Source organism: Salvelinus namaycush, chromosome 9, assembly GCF_016432855.1.
Source record: "Salvelinus namaycush isolate Seneca chromosome 9, SaNama_1.0, whole genome shotgun sequence".
Classification (NCBI taxonomy): Eukaryota; Metazoa; Chordata; class Actinopteri; order Salmoniformes; family Salmonidae; genus Salvelinus; species Salvelinus namaycush.
Genome location: NC_052315.1, coordinates 25,407,745 through 25,429,367, shown reverse-complemented (window position 1 = coordinate 25,429,367; position 21,623 = coordinate 25,407,745). Strand labels below are relative to the sequence as shown.

The following is a 21,623-nucleotide window of genomic DNA, read 5'->3' as shown; positions in this document are numbered from 1 at the left end:
GGGTTGAAGAGAGGAGTGTGTTTGTGATGGGAGAGGGGAGGGGAGGGGAAAGTCTGCTATATATAAACCAGCCAAACTAAACGGAGGATGGCTGCATGGGGCCCCACAGAAGAGAGCGGAGGAGGAGGTGGTACTGGCCGGAGGGAGAGGGGAGTCTGAATGGCCCCATTGGCTCCAACAGGTCCACTGGTTCTGTGATGGTGCCTATGGTGTCTTAACCCCACGGCCCCTCCTGACCCCCACCGCCCCCTCTCGGGCACTCGGCTCCAGCCCAGGCCTGACAGGCTGTAGGGAGGCAGGGGGCTGAGGGGCAGGGGGCGCAGAGGGAGGTGAGGGGTTCTCACAGCCAGAGCCAAACCTTGGCCGGTCGCTGGGCAGCGGAGCGGAGCACCGAATGTTCTCTATTTGATCTAAAGGTTTTTTCAACCGCTCCTCAGGGAGCCAGTGCTCCAGATTTCTCCTCCTGTTGACTCTCCCCAGACTCTTCCTACACTATCTGTCTCCCTGACACACACACACACACACACACACACAGAATTAGAAATAGACAACAAACAAAAAAATTACAACTACAGATAACATTAAACACCAAAAACATTGCACAGGCCTATGTCTTGTGGCAAGGAAATAAAGACATCCTCTCTAACACATAAACATATACACACTGTCCTTCTGCTTCCACTCAGCTAAAACAAACATGGCCACTCCAGAACAATCAACAGTAGCAGGAGGAAAGAGGTACTGCAGTGTGTTGTACTCTATAAACGCCCAGCCCAGGACTGGACTGGAGTGGCTTGGCAGCCAGTCTGCTCAGAGCAGCTCACAGTCTGGCTGCTCACAGGGCTTCTGTACACTGGGTGGCCTATTGGTCATAAAAACATTTCAGGGGTGAAAACTAAAACAAAATCTAACGTGGCCTGTTGGGACTTTAATTAGCAGAAAAATATCTGGCTGTAGAGCGAGAGCAAGAGAGCGAGTGAGAGGGGGACCAGAGCAAAGGAGACCATTACCCCATTAGGGCTTAGAGGGTGGAGGGGACAGGCAGGTAAACAACGTGTTGAAAAGTGGTTTTAGGTGAGTTGAGAGGCGCGTGGCGCAGGGTTCTGGTGCGGACGGGTGGGCGGGTGAGAGGCAGGGGCAGGGCGGACGGTGGAGGGAGCAGAGCAGGCCTTCGGCTCGACAGGCTGTCCAAACAAAGCTCCGGCCCACCAGGCCCCTACCAACACAGCTGCACAGCCCCCTGATACAAAGACACAGTCTAGAGTTACTGCCTCTCTCTAATATGCCCAGACAGGTCTGTGTGGACTGTGTCGCAAAGACCCACACGCAGCACACAGGGGGATATTCCAGGATTCCAGGTGAAATTCACCAGTCACACTGGCTTATGTCAGCTGTGGAATGGAATTACTCCATCACATTTTGCCTGTGGTCAGTCCCCTTGCAGTCAATATGGCCTCCCAGACCCACATGTGATCAGAGTAATATCAAATGAATGGAGCCACGTTATGAGCCTGATGCTGTGAGGCTGAATTATCTGGTAACTCGTCTAAACACCTGGGACCCATCCTCTAGTCTACTGTCATCCCCACAAGATGGCCTCCCAGCTCTGACTACCACTCATACCAAGATGGCCTCCCAGCTCTGACTACCACCCATACTAAGATGGCCTCCCAGCTCTGACTACCACCCATACCAAGATGGCCTCCCAGCTCTGACTACCACCCATACCAAGATGGCCTCCCAGCTCTGACTACCACCCATACCAAGATGGCCTCCGATTCTGTTGTTCCCTAATCAAGTGAGCATGTTGGAGCACACACACGCACACACACGCACGCACACACACACACACACAGTGGTGGCCTGTGTTCATCCCCAACAGATAGAGGGAGGCAGCATCCTGCGCCACAGTCCCCCACAAGGCAGGTTCCCAGGGGTGCCACAGTGAACTTAAAAGGATTCGTCAGTGAATGTTTTTTAATTTACTGTTCTTTTCAATAATAATAATAAAGCTGAGGTCCAGGGGGAAATGCCATCCCCCCAGTCCAAGCCTGGGATTATTCTGCAATCTCCACCACTCACTCCCTGAGGACTGTATGTTTTATCATTTCATTTCACTTGTTTCTTTTCCTCCACTCTTTCTCAGCTCAGCAACATGTAGTTCTCCCTCGACTGAGCTGAAATCACATCTCCCAGCCTTCAATCTGACAGGCAGAGGGATGGAGGGAGGAGAGGGAGGGAGGGAGGAGCGGGAGGGAGGGAGGAAGGAGCGGGAGGGAGCGAGGAGCTGGAGGGAGGGAGGGAGGGAGGGAGGGAGGCAGGGAGGGAGGGAGGGAGGGAGGGAGGGAGGGAGGGAGGCAGGGAGGGAGGGAGGGAGTCAAAGTGGAACATCAGTGTGAGACGCAATCTGACAGGCAGAGGGATGGAGGGAGGAGAGGGAGGGAGGGAGGAGCGGGAGGGAGGGAGGAAGGAGCGGGAGGGAGCGAGGAGCTGGAGGGAGGGAGGGAGGGAGGGAGGGAGGGAGGGAGGGAGGGAGGGAGGGAGGGAGGGAGTCAAAGTGGAACATCAGTGTGAGACGCATCTTCTGGGTCATCCTCTGTCTATCAGCATTAGAGTAGACACCATGTAAATGCACAGTATCTAATGTCCAGGCAACCCTTGGGTCACTTATAGTCATACACCTTCCCTCCTCTCCACTGTGTTACAGTTCAGGCAATACTCCCTCTCCCTGCCTGAAAGCCCCTAGCCCCCACCCTGACTCCCCCTCCCCCATCAAACACACACACACACACACACACACACACACACACACACACACACACACACACACACACACACACACACACACACACACACACACACACACACACACACACACACTCTTGTATAACTAACCTTGTGGGGACACAGAATTTCGTCCCATTCAAAATCCTATTTTCCCTAACCCCGAACCCAACCTAACCTGAAAATCTAACCTAAAACCTATTTCTAACCCTAATTCTAACCTTAAATCCCCTTGAAATAGCATTTGCCCTTGTTGGGACCAACAAAATGTCCCAAGTTGGTCAAATTTTTGTTTGTTTGCTATTCTTGTGGGGACTTAAACACATCCACACACACACACACATACACACACACAAAAAGCACACGCTAAGGGCTGTTGTGTTAGGAGCTTGAGTGGCTCTGTCGATCGTTTTTGCACTCGTTAAGGAGCAGGCCTTGATTAATCTGCTAGGAAACAGATGCCCCTGCAGGGCGCCTTTGAGCCTTTCATTAATTACACTGCTCCTAATAACGCCTATTGTGTGCGTGTGTGCCCTGTGTTAGCTTTAAACAAGTCTGTCCCTTAGGAACAATAACAACACTGGCGTTAGTGGCGTATGACTACAGCCAACAGCAATAGGAGTCCGGAGAGGTGGGGGCGGCCCTTAGCCACTTAGAACCAATCATGTGGCTGGACTTTAAGTGAAATCAATATAAACGTGGTCACATATCACAGTAGTTTAGTCTCAGACTTCAGAGTACTGGAAATGTTTTAATGGAATGAAACTGAGACGGGTCCAAAAGGTAAGACTGGATATACATACTAAAACAACCTCAACCCAGTCAGACAGTCATCTCAGGACACAGACACAGGTTGGATTTATATTCCATCTACCATGGTAATGTTTACATGTACACACATCTTCTTATTCTGAAAACTGCAGGCGTCTAGCTACCTGTGATGGGAGCAGTGTTTCCGCTGCATTCATTTAGCTGTGGTGCATCGCCACGGCAAAATCATTGCCACCACTGCAATTAAAATATATATAAAATAATAATAAATATATAATAAAATAAATCATAGTATTTGTACCTAACTTACTTTGGATAATCTGTCTGGGTATAACACTGTTGTAAAGGTTATTTAACTCGTTGTGCCACATTTGGCAGCCAAACCGAGCCTAGCGGTTAAGAGCGTTGGGCCAGGAACCACAATGTTGCTGGTATGAATGCCCGAGCCGGCAAGGTGGAAAAATATGCCGTTCTACCCTTGATCAAGAAGTTAACCCCTAAAAACTGCCCCCCAAGCGCCAACGATTTGGATGTCAATTAAGGCAGCCCCCGCACCGCTCTGATTCAGAGGGGTTGGGTTAAATGCAGAAGATTCATTTAGGTTGAACTGACTAGGTATCCCCTTTTCCCTGTGCACCGTCCTTGACACAGCGTGCCAGTCACTGTTACGGAATACACATTTGGAACTTTGTCACTCCTCCTCCTCAGCCCTCACCGAGTTAAGTCTCTCCCCCCCTGCAGTTTCATGAGGTCAGTATTTTTTATGGAAAACTGCTAACGTCTAGCAATTCTACAAATTGTTCCATGGGGCAGAGAGAACAAAATTGTAGTTTTATAGCTAACCTCATACTATTCTACACATTTTGCCATGAGACTGAGAGAAAATGTTGCTGTTTTAAAGCTAATTTCCGTAGCTAGAAAATTCACCTAGTGTTTACTGTACATATTTCCTACCATTCAACAATATAATAACTGTGCATTTTTAAAATTGGCTGTAATTCTGTTCTTGAGCTGTTCTTGTCTATTATTGTTCTATATTATGTCATGTTTCATGTTTTTTGTGGGCCCCAGAAAGAGCAGTGGCTGCTTTCGTAACAGCTAATGGGGATCCTAATAAAATACCAAATGACTATGGGAAAAGGGTTATTTGATATTCTACTGTTTTAAATACTGCACAAGGTATTGGATTGATTGATTTGAAAAGTTGTATTTACCTGAGCTCCATGTCCCATAAGCATCCTGTATTTGTAGATGTAGCCCACCCTGTGTTTGTAGATGTAGCCCACCCTGTGTTTGTAGATGTAGCCCACCCTGTGTTTGTAGATGTAGCCCACCCTGTGTTTGTAGATGTAGCCCACCCTGTGTTTGTAGATGTAGCCCACCCTGTGTTTGTAGATGTAGCCCACCCTGTGTTTGTAGATGTAGCCCACCCTGTGTTTGTAGATGTAGCCCACCCTGTGTTTGTAGATGTAGCCCACCCTGTGTTTATAGATGTAACCCACCCTGTGTTTGTAGATGTAGCCCACCCTGTGTTTATAGATGTAACCCACCCTGTGTTTGTAGATGTAGCCCCCCCTGTGTTTGTAGATGTAGCCCACCCTGTGTTTGTAGATGTAGCCCACCCTGTGTTTGTAGATGTAACCCACCCTGTATTTATAGATGTAGCCCACCCTGTGTTTGTAGATGTAGCCCACCCTGTGTTTGTAGATGTAGCCCACCCTGTGTTTGTAGATGTAGCCCACCCTGTGTTTGTAGATGTAGCCCACCCTGTGTTTGTAGATGTAGCCCACCCTGTGTTTGTAGATGTAGCCCACCCTGTGTTTGTAGATGTAGCCCACCCTGTGGATCTCTTACCTGCAGGGTGGTAGATTTATTTCAATGTGTGTATAATGTCTTACCTGCGGGGCAGTGGTTGGTGCGGTGGTCAGTCAGCTCGGCCAGACACTCAAAGTCCTGCTGGCAGTTATCGCAGGTGAAGATGGACTCATCGTCCAGGTCATCGTCCCCAATGCGATCGTCATGGCTGGTGACACTATGGTCGCCGTCCTCCAGGGCTGCACGCCGCTCCTTCCTCTCCGCCTCTCGGTCTGCTACAGCAGGGACATCTAGGACAACAACGCAGAGAGAGAGACACTGAGTATCAGCATAGAACACAGACAGCTGGAACTACTGATCTACTGCAGAACCATCTGAGGTAATAGAATCAGATTAGTTTTTGATTGAGTCAATTTGTACCAGGAATTGACCCGGACAAACATTATTTCAGGTCCATCTCATACTAAAGATGTCCTTGCTCACATTATCTGTGTGTGCGCTTTCTAATAGAGGGTCTATGTGAGGTGGCATCTGAAGGAGGTACGAGGATTCAGGACTCTGGAGGGACAAAGCTCATGACAGCCTATGTGCCCACACTGCCACTCATGGCATACAGTGAGAACTGAGGAGAACCAGTGGTAAAATCTGCCTCCGCAATCCTTCCTCCACCATTGTGGCTCCATTTTCACACCATATTATCACATTAAACGCTCTGTTCCAAAAGGACTGCACTGAAGACTGAGGAGGGAGGGAGAAGGGGATGGGGAGAGGGAGGGAGGGAAAGAGAGCGAGAGAGGGATTGAGAGAAAGAAAGAGGGGAACGTGAGTATAGAAGAGGAGGGAGGTAAAGGGAAAGAGGGAGTGAGTGTGGTTTTGCTGGCTGGCTCCCTAAGGCTCCACATCCTCTCTAATCATGGTGGACTTGTGCAATCAGAGGAGAGTAGGAGGAGGCCATTCCTGCGCTCCACAGCTCTGATCAGCTCTAATTTGGCAGTGCCCACTGCCCAGCACTCTGCCCGCCACTCTGCTTCTGGTAATGGGCTCTGACCCATGGGTGGGTTAGGCCTGGCCCCAGCCAACTGCAGCCCCACACTGAAGACCCACAGCACAGCCTAGGTGTTAGGTAGGTGGTGTTGGGGAGAGAGAGAGATGTGGGGGTCTGGTCTGGATCCAATTCCACACTCGTCCTCTCGGGGAGAGGTGTGGAGGGTGGATGGAGGGATAGATGGGCGTTTAGGGGGAGAGGAGGGGGAGGGAGGGTTACGGCCATCTGTCCAGTGGTGAAAGCACCGTCTGGACAGGGAGGAGAGTAGCACCTAACTGACGCTACACGGACACAGTCCTACACAGCTGTTACAAAGACACAGGCGCCTTACACACAGACTACACATCTAGACATAAACATACCCACATGTTCATTGACATGCACCTTAAATAAACAATATTTCATATTAGCAGTCAAACACACGCAAATTAATTCACAATCAAACAATAAAAACACAAACACAAACACACACAAACCCTCATTCCCCCAGGTGCCCTCATGCCAGAGGTATGGCTACTGTCAACTCCAGTACATGCCAGCACAACCTGCTACCATGACAACGAGGGAGGAGCCAGACGGGACCTTGCTCTGCCCCTTCTCCTTCCCTCTACTCCACAGGGCTCAGGGAGATGGATGGGGCTCGGCAGGAGGAAGAGGAGAGGATGAGAGTGCCTGGCACGGTTGGGAGGGTGTTTGGTGTAGGGGGGCACCCCATGTCATCCAGCACGCCCTCCCCAGCCCCCCATCACCCCCGCTCTGCAGCATCCCCCCTCCCCTCCAGTAAGTGTTTCCAATCTCTGAGGGAGGAGGGGGTCTCAGGAGGGGGTCCGGCGCACACTTCATTTAGAGGCCTGCTACACAGTGCTGCTGCCTCCGTCATTAGGCCTCCCTGGATGTGCCTGCTACTGTGGAAGATTGATACGGCTGTGGCGCGCGCCCCAGCTGTAACCACTGCAGCTCAAGCAGTGGCCCTGATAAACGCAGAGCACACTATTTATCTGGAGGGAGGAGAGAAGACGAGAGGGAGGCTTGTGGGAGCAGGTGGGGGAATTTGGTGGTGGTGGTGTGTGTGTGTACATGTACATATGTGTGTGTGTATGTCGCTGCAGGATAATGGTCCTGATTGGAGGAGATTCATTTTCAGAAGAGGTGACATACCAGTTGACGTAAACAAAGAGAGCTGGTTTCTCTACCTGGTTTAGACCACACAACTGGAATATGAGTCACAATGGATGGCAGGGGTTTATAGCTACACTACAAACACAGACGTGAAGACAAACTTTGGCACCATGAATATACAGAGCAGCTATAGTCTAACGTTATCATCCATACAGCAACACTGCCCTCAGAGGCAAAGACAAAAAATACACTACAAAATCACCCAACCACAGTCAGCATGCACATGCTTACAGCCACACACGTACACACAAAGAACTAGATGTGCCGTAATGTGTGCTGAGGTCATTACTAATAAGGCTCTGCAGAGTCGTTTGAGAGTGTTTTCAAACATAATTCAATTTGAGGGGAGGAAACCGAAATGAAATGAGGGCTTACGTTGGAAGTGGTGTCCAAGGGAATGAATGATTTCTAAAGGGCCATTCAGAAGAACAAGGCCTCTTTATGCCCCCAGGTATATTCTTAGAGCCCATATTTCTCACCCAGAAAGCCTACTTTCTTCCTACCTGTCTGATAGGTTGGAGAGCTAAATATGCACAGCGCTCCGCCAATATTTTATGCAACGACAGCACTGCTAAGGTTCAGTTTTCCTCTGCCACTAATAAACAGCAGTGTTCCTAGATTTCATGTAGCAAACAAAAAGTGCATGCATGTGTGAGGTCAATAACACTCTTAGAAAAAAAGGTGCTATCTAGAACCTAAAAGGGTTCTTCGGTTATCCCCATAGCATAGCCCTTTGAAAAACCATTTCTGGTTCCATGTAAAACCCTTTTTGGTTCAAGGTAGAACCTTTTTGGGTTCCATGTAGAAACCCTTTCCAGAGAGGGTTCTACATGGAACCCAAAAGGGTTCTACCTGGAACCAAACATGGTTCAAAACAATAAAAACACCTACCTGATAACTCATTGGTCGTCTCATGAAGACAGTTTCAGCTGACCCCATTACCTTCTTCAATACTCCTCTATCTATTCCGGTCTCTATTCCGGTCTCTATTCCGGTCTCTATTCCGGTCTCTATTCCTCTCTCTATTGCCCTCTCTCTACTTTTGCTTGCATATGTTAGTTTTAACACTAATTTACAGTCCACTCCTAGCTGCACCCCCTCCCCAGTCTCCCGTCCAGAGTAGGAACACTTAATGAGGGCCTGGGGCCCCCAGAGGTTGGGGGGGGGGGGGCGTTGGGGGAGCGTTAGGGACACAGGCAGGATCTGTGTGGCAGGCAGCAACAGTCCCAGCAGCACACGTCACGTCTCCCTGTGCCAGCTGGAGCTCCGGTCCCCCACTCTGCAGAGTGCCATTATCTCTGAGTCACAGACTGTCCCCAAGCCAAGAGGCCGACCAAAACAGACACAAACGCACACTCCCTCACAAAAACACATACTATCATACACTCACAAGCACAGTCAGAAACACACACACACACACACACACACACACACACACACACACACACACACACACACACACACACACACACACACACACACACACACACACACACACACACACACACACACGGCAGGTAGAGCGTTGGGCCAGTAACCAAATGGTTTCTAGTTCGAATCCCAGAGCTGACAATGTGAAAAACCTGCCAATGTGCCCTTGAGCACGGCACTTCTTCCAGGGTAGCCGTTGATAATGGCAGACGCAGGCTGTGACCCCACTCCGAGGGTCTCAGGGAGAGTGGGATACCCCAAAAAACATTTCCATTTCACACTACATGTGTGAAATAGGACAAATATAAGCACCCATGAAATTATTGTAATATTATAAACACATTAAGATACTCACAGAACGTGCACCCAAACACACACATCCACAAATACACACTTGCGAAAAAAAAATCTATATTTTGTGTGTGTGTGTGTTTATGAGAGGGAGGATGGTGTCTAATGCTTGCAGATAATGCCCATCTCTCTCTCTCTCTCCCTCTAACAGACATGTTTGTGTGGGGTAATTAGATGAAGAGAAGTGAATTAACAGAATCCATAGAGCAGTGGTGTTGCCGAGGAGAGCCCCGCCTTGCTGGGACCCGCTAATTACCGCTCGTTAGGTTGATATGTTTTTTGTCCCCCTGTTTTAACGGTGCAAAGCTCCAACATGAGATCTGGGAAATAATTAGGTGCTGAGCGATGTGGGCTTAATGGACACCGCCAGGCATGCGACGGGGGAGACACCACAAGACAAAGGCAACGGCAATGACCAAGAGTGTCTTTCGGTCTTCTTCATTTTCTCTCCCCATCTCTTTCACTCCACCACCAGAGTCCAGCTATCACCATCCTATAGTTACAATGAGGGGGGTGAATTAGTGGGCACATAAAGCAATCTATTCTCACTACTTTGGAAAAAATACCAACTAGAATATAAGTCTAATGGTTGGTAATTTTTCATAGATGCTCCCTCCCCTCCACTCAACCTGCTCAGAACCAAAACCAACTGTGCCTTTTGATTTTTGACATTTAAAGTGAAACTTGTTACGATCCCCCTGGCTAGATCCAGCCCCAGCCTTCTGCTCTGCCCTGACCTCTGGAGGCAGTATCCTATTACTCACACAGTACAGTGGGCACGCAATGGAAGTACTGTAATACACAGAGGGCGAACACAGGCAAACAGCAAACGGAAGGGGAATACACAGTCACTTAAATGGAGTCCTCAGTGACCCAGAGCGAGCGAGAAACTGTATGGGCCTAGCGGTTTTAGCACAGAACACCCTCCTGAGTCAGATCTAGATGTTGGAGCGTTGCTGAGAGCCAAGATGGAGGCCTGTTTGGGACACGATCGCGCTGAGAGAGGCGTAAATCTGCAGGAGACCTGGCCCTGGGTCAGCCAAACATGGCCGGAACACCACCACACTGCCATCCCTGCCCAGCCTGCAGCCTGGGAGCTGGAAAAATACGAGCTCCAAGTTCCACCAGTCCAGTGTTTTTATAAAAAACAACTAGAGTACAAGGCTGCCTTTCAACTCTCTACAGCACACACACTTATACACACACACCTTCAAACCAACCGGAGGCAGCCAAGCGAAGTATAACATGGATTGGCTGCAAATAGCTCTAGCTGGAGTATGTTTGAGAGTAGATTCAGTAGGAATGCTCCACTTTACTGAGAGCATGAGTCAGGAAGGCTACAGAGGATAGATGGCAATAACAGATAGATATTATGGGATATTCTGAATTAAGTTTGAGGTGCATACCATTGTATTCACTCTGCCTGGTAAATTCTTTCAAAAAGAATGTCAGGACTATTTCCTGAGTGAAAACAACATGTTTTTGTTAGGGACATTCAGCGTGCCCAAGGCAAGTGACTCTCACCGTAAAGGAAAACACGTAACACCTTGTGCACTTTAAAAAGCGACCTCTAATCGTTGTGGAAGGTTTACTGGTTTTACAGCGTGAGAAAAGTTCATTTGTACAATGTTGTATGGATCTGTAAACCTCCTGAACAGGCCTATAGGCTTCACGTACGCTGTCAGGTGCATACAGTATGGGTACTAACAAAAGGTCACTGAGCAGGTGCAGCTGGATGCGGCCGCATTGCCTCTCTCTGTCTCTCTGGGGAGCCCTCTCCTTCTCCCAGTAAACAGGGGGACCTATTTAAAGCAGGCCTCTCTCCACAGCTCCACTGTCCTCTGGCAACTGTGTTTTCACAATAAGGGTGCCCCCCAGGGAGCCAGCAGAGGCTGTGTACTAGGCTCAGATTGTGTTTCTACCCAAACCCCCACCCCCCCCAGAGAGGTAGGGAGGCAGGGGAGCACAGCACCCAACACCATCGCCTTCACCCAGAGAGGATGATGAAAACCAAGAGGCGTCATGGAAGGAAGAGAGCAAATTAAATCACACAAACAGCCTGACAGCTGCTCACCAATGCCATCACCTGTTCCAGCCTGTGGCTTCGCGCTCACACACACACACACACAAACAAACACACACACGTACCTCTACTTCACACATTAAAACTGTTTTCTTGTCGTTGCCTTACATCATACTTTTCCTATAGCGATAACACCATAGTGTTCCTATAGCGATGACACCATAGTGTTCCTATAGCGATGACACCATACTGTTCCTGTAGCGATGACACCATACTGTTCCTGTAGCGATGACACCATACTGTTCCTATAGCGATGACACCATACTGTTCCTATAGCGATGACACCATACTGTTCCTATAGCGATGACACCATACTGTTCCTATAGCGATGACACCATACTGTTCCTGTAGCGATGACACCATACTGTTCCTGTAGCGATGACACCATACTGTTCCTGTAGCGATGACACCATACTGTTCCTGTAGCGATGACACCATACTGTTCCTGTAGCGATGACACCATACTGTTCCTATAGCGATGACACCATACTGTTCCTATAGCGATGACACCATACTGTTCCTATAGCGATGACACCATACTGTTCCTGTAGCGATGACACCATACTGTTCCTGTAGCGATGACACCATACTGTTCCTGTAGCGATGACACCATACTGTTCCTATAGCGATGACACCATACTGTTCCTATAGCGATGACACCATACTGTTCCTATAGCGATGACACCATACTGTTCCTGTAGCGATGACACCATACTGTTCCTGTAGCGATGACACCATACTGTTCCTGTAGCGATGACACCATACTGTTCCTGTAGCGATGACACCATACTGTTCCTGTAGCGATGACACCATACTGTTCCTATAGCGATGACACCATACTGTTCCTGTAGCGATGACAACATACTGTTCCTGTAGCGATGACACCATACTGTTCCTGTAGCGATGACACCGTACTGTTCCTGTAGCGATGACACCATAGTGTTCCTGTAGCGATGACACCATACTGTTCCTATAGCGATGACATCATACGGTTCCTGTAGCGATGACACCATACGGTTCCTGTAGCGGTGACACCAACATGTTCCTGTAGCGATGACGCCATACTGTTCCTGTAGCGATGACGCCATACTGTTCCTGTAGCGATGACACCAACATGTTCCTGTAGCGATGACACCAACATGTTCCTGTAGCGATGACGCCATACTGTTCCTGTAGCGATGACACCATACTGTTCCTGTAGCGATGACGCCATACTGTTCCTGCAGCGATGACATCATACGGTTCCTGTAGCAATGACACCATACGGTTCCTATAGCGATGACACCATACGGTTCCTGTAGCGGTGACACCAACATGTTCCTGTAGCGATGACGCCATACTGCTCCTGTAGCGATGACACCAACATGTTCCTGTAGCGATGACGCCATACTGTTCCTGTAGCGATGACATCATACGGTTCCTGTAGCGATGACATCATACGGTTCCTGTAGCAATGACACCATACGGTTCCTATAGCGATGACACCATACTGTTCCTGTAGCAATGACACCATACTGTTCCTGTAGCGATGACACCATACTGTTCCTATAGCGATGACACCATAGTGTTCTTGTAGCGATGACACCATACTGTTCCTATAGCGATGACACCATACTGTTCCTATAGCGATGACACCATAGTGTTCTTGTAGCGATGACACCATACTGTTCCTATCGCGATGACACCATACTGTTCCTATAGCGATGACACCATAGTGTTCTTGTAGCGATGACACCATACTGTTCCTATCGCGATGACACCATACTGTTCCTATAGCGATGACACCATACTGTTCCTATAGCGATGACACCATAGTGTTCTTGTAGCGATGACACCATACTGTTCCTGTAGCGATGACACCATACTGTTCTTGTAGCAATGACACCATAGTGTTCTTGTAGCGATGACACCATACTGTTCCTGTAGCGATGACACCATACTGTTCCTGTAGCCATACTGTTCCTATAGCGATGACACCATAGTGTTCTTGTAGCGATGACACCATACTGTTCCTGTAGCGATGACACCATACTGTTCCTGTAGCGATGACACCATAGTGTTCCTGTAGCGATGACACCATACTGTTCCTGTAGCGATGACACCATACTGTTCCTGTAGCGATGACACCATACTGTTCCTGTAGCAATGACACCATACTGTTCCTGTAGCGATGACACCATACTGTTCCTGTAGCGATGACACCATACTGTTCCTGTAGCGATGACACCATACTGTTCCTGTAGCCATACTGTTCCTATAGCGATGACACCATAGTGTTCTTGTAGCGATGACACCATACTGTTCCTGTAGCGATGACACCATACTGTTCCTATAGCGATGACACCATACTGTTCCTATAGCGATGACACGATGACACCATACTGTTCCTGTAGCGATGACACCATACTTTTCCTGTAGCGATGACACCATACTGTTCCTATAGCGATGACACCATACTGTTCCTATAGCGATGACACCATACTGTTCCTGTAGCGATGACACCATAGTGTTCCTGTAGCGATGACACCATACTGTTCCTATAGCGATGACACCATACTGTTCCTATAGCGATGACACCATAGTGTTCCTGTAGCGATGACACCATAGTGTTCCTGTAGCGATGACACCATACTGTTCCTATAGCGATGACACCATACTGTTCCTATAGCGATGACACCATACTGTTCCTATAGCGATGACACCATACTGTTCCTGTAGCGATGACACCATACTGTTCCTGTAGCGATGACACCATACTGTTCTTGTAGCGATGACACCATACTGTTCCTATAGCGATGACACCATACTGCTCCTGTAGCGATGACACCATACTGTTCCTATAGCGATGACACCATACTGTTCCTATAGCGATGACACCATAGTGTTCCTGTAGCGATGACGCCATACTGTTCCTATAGCGATGACACCATACTGTTCCTATAGCGATGACACGATGACACCATACTGTTCCTGTAGCGATGACACCATACTGTTCCTATAGCGATGACACGATGACACCATACTGTTCCTGTAGCGATGACACCATACTGTTCCTATAGCGATGACACCATACTTTTCCTGTAGCGATGACGCCATACTGCTCCTGTAGCGATGACACCATAGTGTTCCTGTAGCGATGACACCCTACTGTTCCTATAGCGATGACACCCTACTGTTCCTATAGCGATGACACCATACTGTTCCTATAGCGATGACACCATACTGTTCCTGTAGCGATGACACCATACTGTTCCTGTAGCGATGACGCCATACTGTTCCTGTAGCGATGACACCATACTGTTCCTGTAGCGATGACGCCATACTTTTCCTGTAGCGATGACACCATACTGTTCCTATAGCGATGACACCATAGTGTTCCTGTAGCGATGACACCATACTGTTCCTGTAGCGATGACACCATACTGTTCCTGTAGCGATGACACCAACATGTTCCTGTAACGATGACGCCATACTATTCCTGTAGCGATGACGCCATACTTTTCCTGTAGCGATGACACCATACTGTTCCTATAGCGATGACACCATACTGTTCCTATAGCGATGACACCATACTGTTCCTGTAGCGATGACACCAACATGTTCCTGTAGCGATGACGCCATACTGTTCCTGTAGCGATGACATCATATGGTTCCTGTAGCGATGACATCATACGGTTCCTGTAGCAATGACACCATACGGTTCCTATAGCGATGACACCATACTGTTCCTGTAGCAATGACACCATACTGTTCCTGTAGCGATGACACCATACTGTTCCTATAGCGATGACACCATAGTGTTCTTGTAGCGATGACACCATACTGTTCCTATAGCGATGACACCATACTGTTCCTATAGCGATGACACCATAGTGTTCTTGTAGCGATGACACCATACTGTTCCTATAGCGATGACACCATAGTGTTCTTGTAGCGATGACACCATACTGTTCCTATCGCGATGACACCATACTGTTCCTATAGCGATGACACCATACTGTTCCTATAGCGATGACACCATAGTGTTCTTGTAGCGATGACACCATACTGTTCCTATAGCGATGACACCATACTGTTCCTGTAGCGATGACACCATACTGTTCCTGTAGCCATACTGTTCCTATAGCGATGACACCATAGTGTTCTTGTAGCGATGACACCATACTGTTCCTGTAGCGATGACACCATACTGTTCCTGTAGCGATGACACCATACTGTTCCTGTAGCGATGACACCATACTGTTCCTGTAGCGATGACACCATACTGTTCCTGTAGCAATGACACCATACTGTTCCTGTAGCGATGACACCATACTGTTCCTGTAACGATGACACCATACTGTTCCTGTAGCGATGACACCATACTGTTCCTGTAGCCATACTGTTCCTATAGCGATGACACCATAGTGTTCTTGTAGCGATGACACCATACTGTTCCTGTAGCGATGACACCATACTGTTCCTATAGCGATGACACCATACTGTTCCTATAGCGATGACACGATGACACCATACTGTTCCTGTAGCGATGACACCATACTTTTCCTGTAGCGATGACACCATACTGTTCCTATAGCGATGACACCATACTGTTCCTATAGCGATGACACCATACTGTTCCTGTAGCGATGACACCATAGTGTTCCTGTAGCGATGACACCATACTGTTCCTATAGCGATGACACCATACTGTTCCTATAGCGATGACACCATAGTGTTCCTGTAGCGATGACACCATAGTGTTCCTGTAGCGATGACACCATACTGTTCCTATAGCGATGACACCATACTGTTCCTGTAGCGATGACACCATACTGTTCCTATAGCGATGACACCATACTGTTCCTGTAGCGATGACACCATACTGTTCTTGTAGCGATGACACCATACTGTTCCTATAGCGATGACACCATACTGTTCCTATAGCGATGACACCATAGTGTTCCTGTAGCGATGACGCCATACTGTTCCTATAGCGATGACACCATACTGTTCCTATAGCGATGACACGATGACACCATACTGTTCCTGTAGCGATGACACCATACTGTTCCTATAGCGATGACACGATGACACCATACTGTTCCTGTAGCGATGACACCATACTGTTCCTATAGCGATGACACCATACTTTTCCTGTAGCGATGACGCCATACTGCTCCTGTAGCGATGACACCATAGTATTCCTGTAGCGATGACACCATACTGTTCCTATAGCGATGACACCATACTGTTCCTATAGCGATGACACCATACTGTTCCTATAGCGATGACACCATACTGTTCCTGTAGCGATGACACCATTCTGTTCCTGTAGCGATGACGCCATACTTTTCCTGTAGCGATGACACCATACTGTTCCTATAGCGATGACACCATAGTGTTCCTGTAGCGATGACACCATACTGTTCCTGTAGCGATGACACCAACATGTTCCTGTAGCGATGACGCCATACTGTTCCTGTAGCGATGACGCCATACTGTTCCTGTAGCGATGACGCCATACTTTTCCTGTAGCGATGACACCATACTGTTCCTATAGCGATGACACCATACTGTTCCTATAGCGATGACACCATACTGTTCCTGTAGCGATGACACCAACATGTTCCTGTAGCGATGACGCCATACTGTTCCTGTAGCGATGACACCATACTGTTCCTGTAGCGATGACACCATACTGTTCCTGTAGCGATGACGCCATACTGTTCCTGTAGCGATGACACCATACTGTTCCTGTAGCGATGACACCATACTGTTCCTGTAGCGATGACACCAACATGTTCCTGTAGCGATGACACCATACTGTTCCTGTAGCGATGACACCATACTGTTCCTGTAGCGATGACACCATACTGTTCCTGTAGCAATGACACCATACTGTTCCTGTAGCGATGACGCCATACTGTTCCTGTAGCAATGACAACATACTTTTCCTGTAGCGATGACGCCATACTGTTCCTGTAGCAATGACAACATACTTTTCCTGTAGCGATGACACCATACTGTGGAGGTTCAATAGTGAGGTCACAGACAACACCCACAGCCCAATTGTGTAATCAAAAGACAGTACAGTATGAATATAGGCAAAAACTGCTTCTCCAATAGAAAATCCCTGATCACACTTGTAGGTGATGTCATGGCGACGTTGGCTAGCTGAGCTCATGCACAGAAACCTGTTATCGGGTCTAACGGTCGTCTTGCGCTGAACTGCACCTGTGCAGGCCGCCAAATCAAAGGCCCTCCTTCGATATAAATATGTTTTTGACGAGGTTGGCGTAATAACATGTTTAACTACGAATCTAGGTTGTGCCTTTAGATATCTTGAAAATGTAAAACTAAGTAGGAACTTTTCACTTCTCTCAATGACTTCCCAAATCCCAAACCCCGGCCTGGTCTGTTTTGCAAGCGTTCCCAGAAGCCTCACGATGTTGCGCCGCTGGGTTTAGAAACTCTGTGGTGTAATAGCAGGGCCGGGAAAAACAGCCCTTCTCATTGGTGTCGCTGATGCAACACCCAGCCAATGGCTGAAGGAGAATAAAATCAAATTCAGCTCCATTACAGTCCCTTATCGGCCCTATGCTCAGGGATATGAGATACCTTTTTTCCACCCTGAATCACAGTCCACATGGACAGGGTGCAGTGTGTTTGTTTGATTGTGTATGTAAGGGGAGGTCGTAGAGAAACCTTTGCCTCACTAAATTCAGCCTAGAAGACAGCCAGTAGAATGTGCGTAACCCTGGTGTTTCCTATCTGTGTGTGTGTGTGTGTGTGTGTGTGTGTGTGTGTGTGTGTGTGTGTGTGTGTGTGTGTGTGTGTGTGTGTGTGTGTGTGTGTGTGTGTGTGTGTGTGTGTGTGTGTGTGTGTGTGTGTGAAATCTAAGCACACGCAGTGAGGCAGGACTGGCTTTCCAACAGGAAGCCTGCAAAACAAGGCTGAACTTCACAGCTCCGGTGGCACTTATTAAAAACATCACCACTAACGGCCCCTCCTCCTTCTCCTCCTTCTCCTCAACCCACAGAAATGACAAACGTCTGTATCCCTCTCCAAAAACTCACCCTCTGTCCCCCTTTCCCTCCCTCTCTCTCAGTCCATCTCACTCATCCTCTCCCTGCTTTCCTCTCCACCACCTTCCTCCCTCCAGTGTCAGACCTGGCTCGTTTTCTGCATGTTCTGCTTTTCTCCCCTCTGGGCCAGAGAGGGACGGGTTGTTTTTCTCTCTCAGGGAGGCTGGGGTGGAGGGATGGATGTGGAGGGGGGGCAGGCACCTCCGGCCAATACCCCTGTGGGACGGACCAAAGGGACCTTTGGATGTCCTTAGGGCTACGCAGGCAGGGGGGTGGGGCTGTTTGGCTCTTCCCTGGGTCTCCCCCTCAGCCTCCCCCTGCTGCTCTTTCCAAACTCAACAGACATTTTCCAGAGAAGGGGGAAAATATTTGAATTTAATACCAAGAAAAGCCCGCCAGTGTCCTTGTCGACATCATCTCCTAGGGAATAAAGGGAAGGAAGATGTTTTATCTTTTTAAATAAGAAATGGCGAGCAGCCCCCCTGAGCCTGAACACAGGAGCACAAACACACACAGGAGAGAAGTGATAGAGAAAAGAGAGAGAAAGGAAATTGAAATGTCTATTATTTTTGAACTTTTGTGAGTGTAATGTTTACTGTGAATTTTTGGGGGTTTATTTTGCTTTATTTTTGGGGGTTTATTATCTATTTCACTTGCTTTGGCAATGTAAACATGTGTTTCCCATGCCAATAAAGCCCTTAAATTGAATTTGACAGACAGACAGACAGACAGACAGACAGACAGACAGACAGACAGACAGACAGACAGACAGAGACAGAGACAGAGACAGAGAGACAGACAGACAGACAGACAGACAGACAGACAGACAGACAGACAGACAGATAGATAGATAACGTGTGTGTGTGGGGAAGAGGTGAAGAGAAGTAGCAGGGAGGAAGAGAGCAGAGCTAGAGTGAGAGCACTGGGACTCCCCTTCCTGCTGCATCTCATACACACAGCACTTTCCAGCCACCCAGGACTTCAGTCAGCACCCCCGCAGCAGCAACAACCCCTGCCCCCTGAGGGGGGTTAGCATAGGGCTGGGGTCTGGGGGGGGGCACGTCATCACACCCCAGGGCCTCACTTTCCATTTCCCCTCCCAGAAGAACTGACAGAGTGAGGGAGAGCAGAGAGAGAGAGAGAGAGAGAGTACCGTTTAGATATAGAACATCTACAATAAGACAAGTACTATTCCCCTCCATAATGTTACACTGCAGGCTGATTCAGACACGAGTAGGGCCAACATGTTACCATCACCAAAAGCAGCCACCATCCTCATACGGTGTTCTGTAAAATGGAACCATTTATCTGTGGCATTATCTCAAGGTAGGCCCTGACACAGCCATACCAATGACTCCATGTAGGGTGCTACTGTGGATCTGCACTGCATGTCAAACCATTGAAGTGGGCGCCATGCTTTAACCAAAGGGACCCTTAAATTAAATTGAACAAAATGATCTTGATTGCATTCACCATGAAGCTATTTGGGCCCATCATGAACCCATCTTACTGCTGTGCTGTAGGCCCTATGTGAATAGCTGTAGAGAGCAGGCTGGGAGGAGGGAGGACAGGGACGTTGATTCAGTGCAACTACTTTACCACCAAAACCTCAAACAGGATGTGAGACCAGTGGAGCGCCAGAGCCCTGCCTGCCAGGTCTGGACATCAGCCTCCTGAGTCTTGTGAAAAGCTTTCTCTCCCTCGCTCCATACCTCCCTCTTTCATTCCCCTCTCCCTGCGCTCCCTCCCAGCAGAACATTATGGGCCATGTGGAATTGATATTATAGATTCCTATTCAGTGGGTTGTATGGTGGGAGAGTTGGAATGTGACATACAGTATAGAATATAATCCGTGTGGCGGACCTGACAGCTGCCTGCCTGCACACTTCCAATAACAAAGAGGATACCTGTTTGGGCGGACGATGAATCCCAGTTCCCTGCAAACTCTGACGACTCGCCTTCTTCCACCGCTAGAGAGAGAGAGAGAGAGAGAGGATGCTTAGAAATACATACAGTATCTATAGGATTAAATCCTTTTAATATTTGGTTGATCTGACTCCACATATGACCATGCCTTAAAAACACAAAGGTAGACATCAAAGTAAGTGTTCAAATCATTCATTAGCTGGGTGGTTGGGTGGGAGAAAACATCAAAGCTCCCCTGTCTGTCTACCCTGAGGTGACTGTGTGCCTGTAAATGCGCTCTCTGTGTTTTGTTTTGTGTACTAATTTCAGAAGTGAAATATACTGTATGTAACAACAACAACCAGATCAGAACAGGGCCGTGTGATGAAGGTTTTCCTGGGCACTGCAGAGGAAGGAAGCTCCGCTGGCACACAAACAGGAAATGACAGTAGTCAGGACACAATGAGGACTTCCTCCCTCCCTCCCTCCCTCCCTCCCTCCCTCCCTCCCTCCCTCCCTCCTCCTCAGAGGTGGTCAGAGTGGACTCCTCACCTCCTCACCAGACCAGTTAACACTGTATTTCATACTCCCCTACAAAGCCAAGGGCAACAGTCTCAGTTTTCCTTTCTACAACCATCCCATGTTCATTTCATGAGTGCGACCCAGAGATCCAGTGCTGGGACCAGTGTATAGGCCAGAAGGCCCAGTCCAGACTCCAAATTCCGAGAGGACTGACCTTGTTGCTGATGGCCTAGAGCTAAAACTCAGCAGGCTTCCAAACCCCGGGAAGACCGGGGTCAACTCTGCTCCATAACATCTCTCTCCATCGCTCCCATCCTCTCTACTTCTCATTCTCTTCCCTGAGGTAGCCAGGACTCTGTTCAAGCTGAAGCGCTGCCATTTGGCAGCTCACTCTCTCGACAGTGTCTTTCAGTAGTACCTTTTCACCATTAATGGAGTATTCCCATAGTACAGGAGACTCAGAGGCCATGTTTCTATTTTTCCATCCTAGGTTAGAGAGTTACCTGTCTGGGTGTTTCTGAGGAGAGATAACTCTTCAGGCATGTTTGTGGGAAACTATGGGCTGGATCAGGATCATGGTCCCATTAGGACTGTGGTATGGGACCACCCTGCTCTTAGATCCTCCTAGAGAACTGGTACTGAGCTCGAGGTGTTTTCAGAAAGTATATAA

At 48.4% G+C, this 21,623-nt stretch overlaps 1 protein-coding gene across 1 annotated transcript in view; it reads right to left on the bottom strand.

Annotated features, from left to right (window-relative positions):
* LOC120053884 (zinc finger protein 423) overlaps nucleotides 1-21,623 on the bottom strand; it is a 164,158-nt gene that overhangs the window by 117,840 nt on the left and 24,695 nt on the right. Inside the window, exons 2-3 of the mRNA XM_039001169.1 lie at nucleotides 20,434-20,496; nucleotides 5,454-5,660 (exon numbers count right to left, since the gene is read on the bottom strand). Coding sequence (XP_038857097.1) covers nucleotides 5,454-5,660; nucleotides 20,434-20,496 — 270 coding nt within the window. The remainder of the gene's footprint in view (nucleotides 1-5,453; nucleotides 5,661-20,433; nucleotides 20,497-21,623) is intronic.